At 44.2% G+C, this 15,544-nt stretch overlaps 1 protein-coding gene across 2 annotated transcripts in view; it reads right to left on the bottom strand.

The window, feature by feature from the left end:
* Positions 1 to 1,803: 1,803 nt before the first annotated feature.
* The window catches only part of LOC134980828 (prolactin-releasing peptide receptor-like), a 152,953-nt gene continuing 139,212 nt past the window's right edge, over positions 1,804 to 15,544 (bottom strand). For both annotated transcript variants that reach the window (XM_063947804.1, XM_063947803.1), the window contains exon 2: positions 1,804 to 5,680. In XM_063947804.1, coding sequence (XP_063803874.1) covers positions 4,568 to 5,662 — 1,095 coding nt within the window. In that variant the 5' untranslated portion in view covers positions 5,663 to 5,680 and the 3' untranslated portion in view covers positions 1,804 to 4,567. The remainder of the gene's footprint in view (positions 5,681 to 15,544) is intronic.

Here is a 15,544-nt window from a genome sequence, read left to right as displayed (position 1 = left end):
TGCTTTAAGAGCAAAATATAAATAATTGTTTTTTGTGTGAAAAAAAAGTTAAAATAAAAAGAAAATTGTTGTTTAAAAAGGAAGTTACATATGTAGAGATGGTACATCACTTTTAAAGGGTTAAAATGAAGAGTGAGAAATTAGAAGTTAATCAACTACTAACAGACACTTAAAAAAAAGGCTGTGACTTGACAGTTAGGAGCTGATTGTTTGGTACTTTAGCACTCCCCATTCTAACACAGATTAAAACATCAAGCATATATGGGAAACTGTGTTATGTACATTATGTAAGTCAAGGAATTTTAAAAATTCCAATCTGTGGTATTGAGCAAATAGGGCTACAAATATTTCAAAAATATATATTGGAATCCTAAACTTATGATTGTTATTGTGCAATTAGGTGTACAAACTCTTCTTTAAGACTTTGAACACTTAATTGGACAATCACAATACAAATCCTTAGACTAATTGGTTTCTTATTGAGAAAGGAATGGGATGAAATGTTTAGAAAAAAAACAAAAAACACTGGGGGTCATTCTGACCCGTTCGCACGCAGCGTTTTGTCGCTGCGCTGCGAACGGGTCCGGAATGCGCATGAGCGGCAGCCGCAGTGCGTGTGCTCGACGTTGCCTGGCGACAGGGGTCGCTGGGTTATGTCACGTCTTACAAAGAAAGCGGTCGCAGAGCCAACCGCAAGAAGATTGACAGAAAGAACGCGTACCTGGGCAGATCCGGACCATTGGAGACTGTTTTCGGGGAGTGAAGAAGAAAACGCAGGCGTGTCCAGCAGAACGGAGGGCGGATGTCTGACATCAAAGCCGGCCCCAGCATCGCAGAGATCGTCGCACAGGGTAAGTATGTCCAGGCCTAGTCTTATTTTGCTTGAATTTTTTTTAGCTTAGCGGGGCTGCACAAGCGATCGCAGCCCTGCTAAGCTAAAATACACTCCCCCATAGGCGTGTACTAGTTGATCGCAGCAGCAAAAAACAGAATGACCACCACTGTGCAAATATTTGCACGCTAATGAAAACATGTGTAAGCCTGCGAAGGTTTTGCACATGTACGACAGTGTATGTGTTGCTAGCGATGCTTTGGCAGTCATGCGAACGGAACACTAACATGCGATGCTAAATAGTACACACCCTCTTTGTGCATTGTTGCATGGTTGTTTGCACTAGTGCGTGGTGGGTGTTTGTTTGCATTTGTGCGATGTGTTCGCTGCTGTGCGTACACTGCTTGCATGCGAATCAAATAGCGAACAGCTCGGAATGAGGGCCCATGTGCACTGCAGGTGTGGCAGATATAATATTTGCAGAGAGAGTTAGATTTAAGTGGGTTATATTGTTTCTGTGCAGGGTAAATAATGGCTGCTTTATTTTTACACTGCAATTTAGATTTCAGTTTGAACACACCCCACCCAAATCTAAAGGCCCATATAGACGGGCCGATGCAGGAGAGATGTGTGCTGAGCGAACCACTCAGCACACATCTCTCCCGCCGCTCAGCATAGCGCGATCTGTGCTGAGCGTGCGGGGGGAGACGGGGGGGCCGCTCACTTCACCCAGCGGGTGAAGTGAGCGACCCGCTAGATTGGCCTGCATGCAGGCCAATCTAGCACCAGCGATAGCGATGTGCGGGCCCGCGCATCGCTATCGCTGAGGGGGCTACACACGGAGCGATCATGCTAATATTCTAAGCAATCGAGTCAGATTGCTTAAAATATCGCTCCGTGAGTACCCCCCTTAACTCTCTGCACGTTATATCTGCCCTATATCTGCCCCCCCCCCCCCCTGCAGTGCACATGGTTTTGACCAACTGCTAACAAATTTGCTGCTGTGATCAACTCTGAATTAGGCCCAATATTCAATTACACCTATCTCTGTTAAAGTTACTATCAGTTACAGTTTTCACAAATCCACTTAAATTTAAAGCTATAACTTTGTTATCAAGATTGTAAAAGTAATGCATTGTCCTTAAAAGTGTTAGGAGTGAATGGTTTATAAACAATACCAAAGTTTCCCTTTGTTTAAACATTTCTAAATTAAAATGTATAATAATAATAATAATTTTATTTATATAGCGCTCTTTCTCCAATAGGACTCAAGGCGCTTAACAGATACATAGCATAATATAGTACAGAAAATAATGAAATACCAAACAGCTTTTCATAAAATACAGAAGCATGAAGATACTAAAGGGACATTATGGAAATGCTTGAATAAAAAGGATTCTTGAGTCTACTTTTGAAGGATTCTATAGTTGGGGCCACTCGCACTTTGTGGGGAAGTGAGTTCCATAGAGTCGGAGCCGCATGACTAAAAGCTCGACCCCCAGATGAATTATGGGACTGGGTACTGCTAAAAGTCCTTCATCTACAGATCGCAGTAATCAAGTGGGGCAGTATGGGATCAGAAGCTGCTTCAGGTACTTTGGGCCCTGGTCATGTAGTGCTTTAAAACTCAGTAAGCCAATCTTGAAGATGATTCGCCATTTTACAGGCAGCCAGTGAAGGTAGTAGAGGATGGGTGTTATGTGGCTAGAATGGGGCTGGTTGGTTAACAGCCTGGCAGCTGTGTTTTGCACCAGCTGTAAGTGGTGCAATTATTTTGCTGGGAGACCAAGGTAGAGGGCATTACAGTAGTCTAATCGAGATGATACAAATGCATGTATGACTTTTGGCAGATCATCTGAGGGAATTAAGTGCTTGATTCTGGCTATGTTCCTCAGGTGAAAGAATGAGGATTTGATTGTGGCTGATATTTGATGTTTAAGTGTTAAGCCACCATCCTAGACAATGCCAAGATTCTGCACATGATCAGTGGTTTATAATTCTGAATCCCCAAGTGTAAGTCCAGTTGGTTGGCTATGCTGCAGTCTTGTCCTTTGATGTTGTGTCCCTATCATAAGGACCTCTGTTTTATCTGGGTTCAGTCGCAGCCAACTGGTGCTCATCCACTCCTGGAGCTCAGCTAGACAGCCATTTAGGGTTGGTATTGGGTTATCAGTGCCTGGAGCAAAGGACAAGTACAGAATCCTGATTGGAATGGATCATAAATATCATGGGTTGTCAGGCGGGTTTCCAGTTGATTTACAACCACTTTCTCAATAACCTTTCCTAAAAAAGGAAGGCTTGATAACGGTATATAGTTGGTCATGCAATCGGCATCTAAATTAGGTTTTTTAAGAAGAGGTCTAACAATTGCTTCCTTTAGGGGTCCAGGAAAAATGCCTGTCTGCAAAGAGCACTGAACAATTTTTGCAAAGACAGGACCAATTATATCCATGCAACCTATTAGAAGCTTGGTTGAGGCCGGGTCCAGATCACAGGTGGTGGGACGCAAAATCCAAGCAATTTCAGCAGTGTCCTTTACACATCCACTGGGTCAAAGCTGGTCCATGAAGGCAGGTGGCTTATATTGGCAGGCTTTGTAGTTTTGCACTCCTTTGAAGGCACTGTGGAGATGTCAGTCCGGATAGTGAATATTTTATCTGCAAAGAAGTTTGCAAACTCGTTGCATCTTGCCTACGAGAGGGTTTCATCAGTCTGCAGGCATGCTGGCTCGCAAAGCATCTCCACTGTGCGGAAAAGTTGAGCTGGCCTATTGTTTGCTGCCGTGATCTCATTTGACAGGAACAGTGATTTCTTATGAGTGATTGTCGATTGATATTCTTCGTTATGCTTTATTAGTTTTATTTTGTCATCCACTAGATTAGTCTAGGTGAATTGCATCTACAATACTAAAATATACCAACATGTAAATTATGAACTCTCAGTCAATGGAAACTCTCTCATCATAGTATCCAAGTCCCTGAGTAAAATCAATTGTTTTTGTTGTGAAGAGAATTAGCTTATAAGAAACATGTACAGTATCTTGATTGTATAACATGGGGCCTAATTCAAACTTGATCGCTCCTCTGCAAATTTGCAGAGGTTTGTGATCAGATAGTCACCGCCCAGACAGAATGAATACCCGCCCCATGCAAGTCTGCGTACGTCATATGAAAATCTTTGCAAACGCCGGTCAGCTGCAAATCCGTTCGCAATTCACTCACCATCAAATTATTTTTTTTCCAGTCTGTGCGTAGCCAAGGACCTACTCCTACAGTGCAATAGATACAGGCTTTCGGGGCTGGAGCTGACTTCACACACCCTCCCTGAAAATGCTTGGGTACGCCTGCATTTTTACTGACACTCCCAGAAAACGGAAGTTACCTCCCCCAAACGTCCAATCAACTTGCATACGCCTAGCAATCAAAAAAGATGCAGGATTGTTTTGTAGTTTGTTCTCATGCGTGCGCACTACGACCTGTACGCATGCACAGTTGATTGATAATCGGCCCTCTTCCGAATTCGCACAACAGCGATCAGGTCTGAGTTACCCCCTTGATCATATTGACCAATTTAGAGCATGCGTCAAGATTAATGCACAATTTGTGTAAGTGGGATGAAATCTGATGGTTTTAAATATACAGTATATTCAAGCAGTAGTTATTATGACACACTTCACTTTGTAAAGTAATGTAAGCAGCAATGCACATGTGAATTTAAACACAAAGTGAAAGGTTTCTAGTTAAAAGAGCATCTCCCTGTAAATGTCATCTTATCTGAAAGGACCATGGGAACATCAGCCAGTGTGGAACAAGTATTGAGCCTTGAGTTCTTACTTGACATGGTTCTGGCTCTCTTCTTTTGGTGGTAGAAGTAATTTCTGAGATGAAAGCGAAATTTATCATGCAAAGAAGCATAAATAAATGGGTTATAGCATGCAGAGCTCATGGCAATAAGATGGCAAGTAACTTGAATAACATTAATGTAATTCTTATCTAAGATGGAAAACTCTTCATCAATATCCCGGATGAGGTTGACCACTTGAAGAGGCAGCCAGCATATAGCAAAAGCCATGACTGAAATAATGAGCATACGGAAAGTCTTCTGCTTCTTTTTAGACCACTTATCTTGATTGTGGGTTGTGGCCCCTGGTACATTCCTCCTCCTAAGGTGATAGGCAATGGCACAATAGGATATAGTGACAGCAGAAAGTGGCAGCATGTAAGACAATAGAAGCATTGTACAAGAGTAGAGAAGCCTCTGTTTTTCTTGGTGCTTCCAGAATTCCTCGCAAATTATCATGTCATGGCCAACACTCTTCAGATCCAGATAGTGAGTACGCATGGATGTTGGTAAGGAGACTCCAATGGACACCATCCAGATGACAGTTACAATATAAAAGCACGATTTACATCCTATTCGCCTTCTGATAGGGTACACAACTACTACATACCGGTCAATTGCAATGGCAGTCAAGGATAGCACAGATACGAAGACAGTTGCAGCTTGCATAACAGTGACAAAGTGGCACATGAATTTCCCAAACAACCATCCACGGGTTTCAAAAGCATAGGAGGCTGTCAATGGAACACAGAAAATACACATTACAAGATCGGCTGCTGCTAGGTTCCCAATAAGGAAATTGGTAGTGTTGTGAAGCTTCTTAGTAAAGGCAATGAGAAGTATTAGAACACAGTTTCCCAGGCAAGCTACGGTCACCAACAAGGCGTATAAGGGAATGAAGAGAGGTTTCATGTCAAAAAGGAGGTCCAGACCTGAGAACACCTGTGATGCATTCTCTGTGGACTCATTCATCAACTGGCCAGTCATCATTTTCAGACTTCTGCTTTTCTGAAATAGTAATAATACATTAAAAGTTATTTTTAAACATTGTTCCAACATCATTAAGAATATTATTAAGATTCTTAAAATAAAAAAGGAAACAATATAATAATCATAACATTTCAGAATGTATTAAAGTATACTGTATAAACATTTCAGAATCTGTTTATAGTACAGTATATATAATTATAGTCTATACTTTTCATTCAAATTTTGTTAAATAAACTATAAGTATAAACTTTATCATTTCCCCTGTAAATTAAGTAATCTCTAATTTATTTTGTTAAACATTTATTTTCTAAACACATTCCGGAATATTAGAATGATAAAACACAGTTTATGAGTTCATGGTCCAAATGTATTAAGCCTTAACAAGAGACAAAGTAGAGATGAGCGGGTTCGGTTTCTCTGAATCCGAACCCGCCAGAACTTCATGGTTTTTTTCACGGATCCGAGCAGACTCGGATCCTCCCGCCTTGCTCGGTTAACCCGAGCGCGCCCGAACGTCATCATGACGCTGTCGGATTCTCGCGAGACTCGGATTCTATATAAGGAGCCGCGCGTCGCCGCCATTTTCACACGTGCATTGAGATTGATAGGGTGAGGACGTGGATGGCGTCCTCTCCATTTAGATTAGGGTTGAGAGAGAGAGAGAGAGATTGACCTGAGGCTGTGATACTGTAGAAGAGAGTGCAGAGTTTAGTGACTGACGACCACAGTGACCACCAGACAGTGCAGTTGTTTGTTTTATTTAATATATCCGTTCTCTGCCTGAAAAAAACGATACACACAGTGACTCAGTCACATACCATATCTGTGTGCACTGCTCAGCCCAGTGTGCTGCATCAATGTATATATATATCTGACTGTGCTCAGCTCACACAGCTTATAATTGTGGGGGAGACTGGGGAGCACTGCAGTGCCAGTTATAGGTTATAGCAGGAGCCAGGAGTACATAATATTATATTAAAATTAAACAGTGCACACTTTTGCTGCAGGAGTGCCACTGCCAGTGTGACTAGTGACCAGTGACCTGACCACCAGTATATATAATATTAGTAGCATACTATCTCTTTATCAACCAGTCTATATTAGCAGCAGACACAGTACAGTGCGGTAGTTCACGGCTGTGGCTACCTCTGTATCGGCACTCGGCAGCCCGTCCATAATTGTATATACCACCTAACCGTGGTTTTTTTTTCTTTCTTTATAGTCATACTAGTTACGAGTATACTATCTCTTTATCAACCAGTCTATATTAGCAGCAGACACAGTACAGTGCGGTAGTTCACGGCTGTGGCTACCTCTGTGTCGGCACTCGGCAGCCCGTCCATAATTGTATATACCACCTAACCGTGGTTTTTTTTTCTTTCTTTATACATACATACTAGTTACGAGTATACTATCTCTTTATCAACCAGTCTATATTAGCAGCAGACACAGTACAGTGCGGTAGTTCACGGCTGTGGCTACCTCTGTGTCGGCACTCGGCAGCCCGTCCATAATTGTATATACCACCTAACCGTGGTTTTTTTTTCTTTCTTTATACATACATACTAGTTACGAGTATACTATCTCTTTATCAACCAGTCTATATATTAGCAGCAGACACAGTACAGTGCGGTAGTTCACGGCTGTGGCTACCTCTGTGTCGGCACTCGGCAGCCCGTCCATAATTGTATATACCACCTAACCGTGGTTTTTTTTTCTTTCTTTATACATACATACTAGTTACGAGTATACTATCTCTTTATCAACCAGTCTATATATTAGCAGCAGACACAGTACAGTGCGGTAGTTCACGGCTGTGGCTACCTCTGTGTCGGCACTCGGCAGCCCGTCCATAATTGTATATACCACCTAACCGTGGTTTTTTTTTCTTTCTTTATACATACATACTAGTTACGAGTATACTATCTCTTTATCAACCAGTCTATATTAGCAGCAGACACAGTACAGTGCGGTAGTTCACGCCTGTGGCTACCTCTGTGTCGGCACTCGGCAGCCCGTCCATAATTGTATATATCACCTAACCGTGGTTTTTTTTTCTTTCTTTATACATACATACTAGTTACGAGTATACTATCTCTTTATCAACCAGTCTATATATTAGCAGCAGACACAGTACAGTGCGGTAGTTCACGGCTGTGGCTACCTCTGTGTCGGCACTCGGCAGCCCGTCCATAATTGTATATACCACCTAACCGTGGTTTTTTTTTCTTTCTTTATAGTCATACTAGTTACGAGTATACTATCTCTTTATCAACCAGTCTATATTAGCAGCAGACACAGTACAGTGCGGTAGTTCACGGCTGTGGCTACCTCTGTGTCGGCACTCGGCAGCCCGTCCATAATTGTATATACCACCTAACCGTGGTTTTTTTTTCTTTCTTTATACATACATACTAGTTACGAGTATACTATCTCTTTATCAACCAGTCTATATATTAGCAGCAGACACAGTACAGTGCGGTAGTTCACGGCTGTGGCTACCTCTGTGTCGGCACTCGGCAGCCCGTCCATAATTGTATACTAGTATCCAATCCATCCATCTCCATTGTTTACCTGAGGTGCCTTTTAGTTGTGCCTATTAAAATATGGAGAACAAAAATGTTGAGGTTCCAAAATTAGGGAAAGATCAAGATCCACTTCCACCTCGTGCTGAAGCTGCTGCCACTAGTCATGGCCGAGACGATGAAATGCCAGCAACGTCGTCTGCCAAGGCCGATGCCCAATGTCATAGTACAGAGCATGTCAAATCCAAAACACCAAATATCAGTAAAAAAAGGACTCCAAAACCTAAAATAAAATTGTCGGAGGAGAAGCGTAAACTTGCCAATATGCCATTTACCACACGGAGTGGCAAGGAACGGCTGAGGCCCTGGCCTATGTTCATGGCTAGTGGTTCAGCTTCACATGAGGATGGAAGCACTCAGCCTCTCGCTAGAAAAATGAAAAGACTAAAGCTGGCAAAAGCAGTAGCACCGCAAAGAACTGTGCGTTCTTCGAAATCCCAAATCCACAAGGAGAGTCCGACTCCAATTGTGTCGGTTGCGATGCCTGACCTTCCCAACACTGGACGTGAAGAGCATGCGCCTTCCACCATTTGCACGCCCCCTGCAAGTGATGGAAGGAGCACCCGCAGTCCAGTTCCTGATAGTCAGATTGAAGATGTCAGTGTTGAAGTACACCAGGATGAGGAGGATATGGGTGTTGCTGGCGCTGGGGAGGAAATTGACCAGGAGGATTCTGATGGTGAGGTGGTTTGTTTAAGTCAGGCACCCGGGGAGACACCTGTTGTCCGTGGTAGGAATATGGCCGTTGACATGCCTGGTGAAAATACCAAAAAAATCAGCTCTTCGGTGTGGAAGTATTTCACCAGAAATGCGGACAACAGGTGTCAAGCCGTGTGTTCCCTTTGTCAAGCTGTAATAAGTAGGGGTAAGGACGTTAACCACCTCGGAACATCCTCCCTTATACGTCACCTGCAGCGCATTCATAATAAGTCAGTGACAAGTTCAAAAACTTTGGGTGACAGCGGAAGCAGTCCACTGACCAGTAAATCCCTTCCTCTTGTAACCAAGCTCACGCAAACCACCCCACCAACTCCCTCAGTGTCAATTTCCTCCTTCCCCAGGAATGCCAATAGTCCTGCAGGCAATGTCACTGGCAATTCTGACGAGTCCTCTCCTGCCTGGGATTCCTCAGATGCATCCTTGCGTGTAACGCCTACTGCTGCTGGCGCTGCTGTTGTTGCTGCTGGGAGTCGATGGTCATCCCAGAGGGGAATTCGTAAGCCCACTTGTACTACTTCCAGTAAGCAATTGACTGTTCAACAGTCCTTTGCGAGGAAGATGAAATATCACAGCAGTCATCCTGCTGCAAAGCGGATAACTGAGGCCTTGACAACTATGTTGGTGTTAGACGTGCGTCCGGTATCCGCCGTTAGTTCACAGGGAACTAGACAATTTATTGAGGCAGTGTGCCCCCGTTACCAAATACCATCTAGGTTCCACTTCTCTAGGCAGGCGATACCGAGAATGTACACGGACGTCAGAAAAAGACTCACCAGTGTCCTAAAAAATGCAGTTGTACCCAATGTCCACTTAACCACGGACATGTGGACAAGTGGAGCAGGGCAGGGTCAGGACTATATGACTGTGACAGCTCACTGGGTAGATGTATGGACTCCCGCCGCAAGAACAGCAGCGGCGGCACCAGTAGCAGCATCTCGCAAACGCCAACTCTTTCCTAGGCAGGCTACGCTTTGTATCACCGCTTTCCAGAATACGCACACAGCTGAAAACCTCTTACGGCAACTGAGGAAGATCATCGCGGAATGGCTTACCCCAATTGGACTCTCCTGTGGATTTGTGGCATCGGACAACGCCAGCAATATTGTGTGTGCATTAAATATGGGCAAATTCCAGCACGTCCCATGTTTTGCACATACCTTGAATTTGGTGGTGCAGAATTTTTTAAAAAACGACAGGGGCGTGCAAGAGATGCTGTCGGTGGCCAGAAGAATTGCGGGACACTTTCGGCGTACAGGCACCACGTACAGAAGACTGGAGCACCACCAAAAACTACTGAACCTGCCCTGCCATCATCTGAAGCAAGAAGTGGTAACGAGGTGGAATTCAACCCTCTATATGCTTCAGAGGTTGGAGGAGCAGCAAAAGGCCATTCAAGCCTATACAATTGAGCACGATATAGTAGGTGGAATGCACCTGTCTCAAGCGCAGTGGAGAATGATTTCAACGTTGTGCAAGGTTCTGATGCCCTTTGAACTTGCCACACGTGAAGTCAGTTCAGACACTGCCAGCCTGAGTCAGGTCATTCCCCTCATCAGGCTTTTGCAGAAGAAGCTGGAGACATTGAAGGAGGAGCTAACACGGAGCGATTCCGCTAGGCATGTGGGACTTGTGGATGGAGCCCTTAATTCGCTTAACAAGGATTCACGGGTGGTCAATCTGTTGAAATCAGAGCACTACATTTTGGCCACCGTGCTCGATCCTAGATTTAAAGCCTACCTTGGATCTCTCTTTCCGGCAGACACAAGTCTGCTGGGGTTGAAAGACCTGCTGGTGACAAAATTGTCAAGTCAAGCGGAACGCGACCTGTCAACATCTCCTCCTTCACATTCTCCCGCAACTGGGGGTGCGAGGAAAAGGCTCAGAATTCCGAGCCCACCCGCTGGCGGTGATGCAGGGCAGTCTGGAGCGACTGCTGATGCTGACATCTGGTCCGGACTGAAGGACCTGACAACGATTACGGACATGTCGTCTACTGTCACTGCATATGATTCTCTCAACATTGATAGAATGGTGGAGGATTATATGAGTGACCGCATCCAAGTAGGCACGTCACACAGTCCGTACTTATACTGGCAGGAAAAAGAGGCAATTTGGAGGCCCTTGCACAAACTGGCTTTATTCTACCTAAGTTGCCCTCCCACAAGTGTGTACTCCGAAAGAGTGTTTAGTGCCGCCGCTCACCTTGTCAGCAATCGGCGTACGAGGTTACATCCAGAAAATGTGGAGAAGATGATGTTCATTAAAATGAATTATAATCAATTCCTCCGCGGAGACATTGACCAGCAGCAATTGCCTCCACAAAGTACACAGGGAGCTGAGATGGTGGATTCCAGTGTGGACGAATTGATAATCTGTGAGGAGGGGGATGTACACGGTGATATATCGGAGGGTGATGATGAGGTGGACATCTTGCCTCTGTAGAGCCAGTTTGTGCAAGGAGAGATTAATTGATTCTTTTTTGGGGGGGGTCCAAACCAACCCGTCATATCAGTCACAGTCGTGTGGCAGACCCTGTCACTGAAATGATGGGTTGGTTAAAGTGTGCATGTCCTGTTTTGTTTATACAACATAAGGGTGGGAGGGCCCAAGGACAATTCCATCTTGCACCTCTTTTTTCTTTTCTTTTTCTTTGCGTCATGTGCTGTTTGGGGAGGGTTTTTTGGAAGGGCCATCCTGCGTGACACTGCAGTGCCACTCCTAGATGGGCCCGGTGTTTGTGTCGGCCACTAGGGTCGCTAGTCTTACTCACACAGTCAGCTACCTCATTGCGCCTCTTTTTTTCTTTGCGTCATGTGCTGTTTGGGGAGGGTTTTTTGGAAGGGACATCCTGCGTGACACTGCAGTGCCACTCCTAGATGGGCCCGGTGTTTGTGTCGGCCACTAGGGTCGCTAGTCTTACTCACACAGTCAGCTACCTCATTGCGCCTCTTTTTTTCTTTGCGTCATGTGCTGTTTGGGGAGTATTTTTTTGAAGGGCCATCCTGCGTGACACTGCAGTGCCACTCCTAGATGGGCCAGGTGTTTGTGTCGGCCACTTGGGTCGCTTATCTTAGTCACACAGCGACCTCGGTGCAAATTTTAGGACTAAAAATAATATTGTGAGGTGTGAGGTGTTCAGAATAGACTGAAAATGAGTATAAATTATGGTTATTGAGGTTAATAATACTATGGGATCAAAATGACCGCAAATTCAATGATTTAAGCTGTTTTTTAGTGTTTTTTGAAAAAAACACCCGAATCCAAAACACACCCGAATCCGACAAAAAAAATTCGGTGAGGTTTTGCCAAAACGCGGTCGAACCCAAAACACGGCCGCGGAACCGAACCCAAAACCAAAACACAAAACCCGAAAAATTTCAGGCGCTCATCTCTAAGACAAAGTGGAGACGGAAAAAGGGCCTAATTCATACCTGATAGCTAGGCTGCGTTTTCTCACAGATCTGAACTGCACATGCATATGCACCGCAATGCGCACGCTCGTTAGACAACAACGGGGATTGCCGGTCAGCGATGGGTTTGTGCAATGCACGGGCGAACGTAAGCAGATTGACAGGAAGAGGGAGTTTGTGGGTGGCATCTGAACGTTTTCAGGGAGTGCCCGGAAAAATGCAGGAGGTACCATGCGTTTGGAGGAAGGTATTCTGACGTCATCTCCATCCCTGATCATTGCAGCGGCTGAGTAAGTCCTGGGCTGTGCAGAGACTGCAGATCGGCTACACATGCGATCGCACACTTGCACAGGGAAAATACACTCCAACTGTAGGCGGTGTCTATCTGATCGCAGGGCTGCAAAAATCGCTGCCCAGCAATCAGGTCTGAACTAGGCCCAAAGAGTGATAAATGACCAGCCAATCAGCTTCATAACTGCCATGTCACTGGCTGTGTTTGATAAATGACAGTTTTGAGCTAATTGGCTGGTCATTTATCACTCTTTATCCGTCTCCACTTTATCTCTTGTTAAGGCTTAATACATTTGGGCCTTTGAGTGCTGTTGCCACTCAATTGTGAAGGTCCATTTAACAAATTTGCAGCATGTTAATTGTGTTTCTTCATTTTTCTTATTATTTTACTGTAGTCATTTAGCAATTTTTAAGTACAAGATTTAGTACAAGATTTAGCACAAAGACTAATTGTACAGGTCAAGCAGGATCATTTCACTTTCCACTGCTTCCACATTATTACAGTGACCATGCACTACAATTATTACAAGCAGTGGTGGCTCCTACCTTTAGACTCAGGGGGGGCGCAGTGGCAAACGCTGGATTTGCATGGGGGGGTTTCCAGAACTGGGTGGAGCCAATCACGGGGGTGGGGACTGAGGTGACCCAGTATATACTGGGTCCGTAAAACTAGTGTGTTTGTGTGTGTGTGTGTGTGTGTGTGTGTGTGTGTGTGTGTATATATATATATATATATATATATAAATATAATATATATATATATACATATCTACACATATATAGGGTTGTCTATGGTATGCCGGCGGACAGTCTCCCGGCGACCAGCATACCGGCGCCAGGAGCCCGACCGCCGGCTTACCAACAGTGTGGCGAGCGCAAATGAGCCCCTTGCGGCCTCGCTGCGCTCGCCGCGCTACGAACACGGTGGTGCATTTTATTCTCCATCCAGGGGGGTCGTGGACCCCCACGAGGGAGAACAATTGTCGGTATGCCGGCTGTCGGGATCCCGGCGCCGGTATACTGTGCGCCGGGATCCCATCAGTCGGCATACTGAAGACCAGCCCATATATATATACCATGTGTGTATATATATATATATATATATATATATATACACACACACACACACATACATATACACATATACATAGCATATTAAACATGCATATATATATATATACATATACACATACACATACAGTACACATATATATATACACACATGTATATATATCATGTGTGTGTGTGTGTGTGTGTGTGTGTGTGTGTGTGTGTGTGTGTGTGTGTGTTTTATATGTATGTAGTATATACATGTGTATATATGTATGCACATGGATATATATGTACTATAATTAAAATAAAGTAAACCTTTATTAAGCACTTACAAGTGCCACCAGGAAGACAGCAGGCTGCAGAGTACGCTAGACAGCCATTAATAATACTCATGCAGCTAAAAAAAATAAAAAATAAAAAAAAATTTTATTAGTGGAGGGGTGTTTCTGGGTGCTCGGAAACCCCCCCTGGGTGCGCCACTGGGGCGGGGTGGGGGGAGGGCTGTAATTGCCTAGCTACAGCTGGTTGCATACGGTACACCACATACAATTAATCTACTTTAAATTACCTTAAATTATGATATACTGTACAGTGACAAGAGGGGTCATTCCGAGTTGATCGCTCGCCGACAATTTTTGCAGCACAGCGATCAGGTAAAAAAATGGCAAAACTGCACATGCGTATGCGCCGCAATGCACACGCGCATCGTACGGGCACAAAGAGCATTGCTGCTGTGCACTGGATCTAGCGAAGATTCCATTCGCACTGCCGATCGCAAGGAGATTGACAGGAAGAGGACGTTTTTGAGTGTCAACTGACCGTTTTCTGGGAGTGTTTGGAAAAATGCAGGCATGTCCAGGTGTTTGCAGGGCGGGTATCTGACGTCAATTCCGGGACCTTCGTCAACGCAATCATCACACAGAATAAGTAAGTACAGGGCTGGTCTTGTTTTGCACAAAATGTTTTTGGACCGCTCGGCTGCACAGGCGTTTGCACTCTTGCAATGCGAAAATACACTCCCCCGTGGCGGCGACTATGCATATGCACGTCTGCTAAAAGTAGCTAGCGAGCGATCAACTCAGAATAACCCCCAATGTCTTTTGGTGTGCTACAGTGTGTGTCTGAATATCCACTGCCCAATAGCACCACAACACATTTCCAATACATTTGTGTCTGTACATCTCTTTGGGACACATGTGCAGCGCAACTTTTTACTGACACATGGGTAGTTGAAAAAAAATTACCATTCAAGGGGATTTTAGCATTGCTTCCAACTCAGAAACAGGCCTAAAGTGTTTGTGCGCTATTGGTAGTTCAGGATTCACTTTATCAATATTAAACAGTATATAGCAGGTAGCACTGGTGAAAAAATAAGTCACACATCAGACACAAGTACTGTGTATCAAGTATAGTGTTGTTATTAATAGATAGATAGATAGATAGATAGATAGATAGATAGATAGATAGATAGATAGATAGATAGATAGATAGATAGATAGATAGATAGATAGATAGATAGATAGTCAGACAGACAGGCATGCTCATTCTGCTTTTATATATATATATATATATATATATACACACACTGCTCAAAAAAATAAAGGGAACACTTAAACAACACATTGTAACTCCAAGTCAATCACACTTCTGTGAAATCAAACTGTCCACTTAGGAAGCAACACAGATTGACAATCAATTTCACATGCTGTTGTGCAGTCAATTTCACATGCTGTTTTGCAAATGGAATAGACAACAGGTGGAAATTTGGCAGTGGGTCAGTAATGGTGTGGGGTGGCATTTCTTTGGGGGGCCGCACAGCCCGT

The sequence above is a fragment of the Pseudophryne corroboree genome, chromosome 12 (assembly GCF_028390025.1).
Source record: "Pseudophryne corroboree isolate aPseCor3 chromosome 12, aPseCor3.hap2, whole genome shotgun sequence".
Lineage (NCBI taxonomy): Eukaryota > Metazoa > Chordata > Amphibia > Anura > Myobatrachidae > Pseudophryne > Pseudophryne corroboree.
Note: the sequence above shows the minus strand (reverse complement) of the source record. Positions and strands in the feature narration are given on the sequence as shown.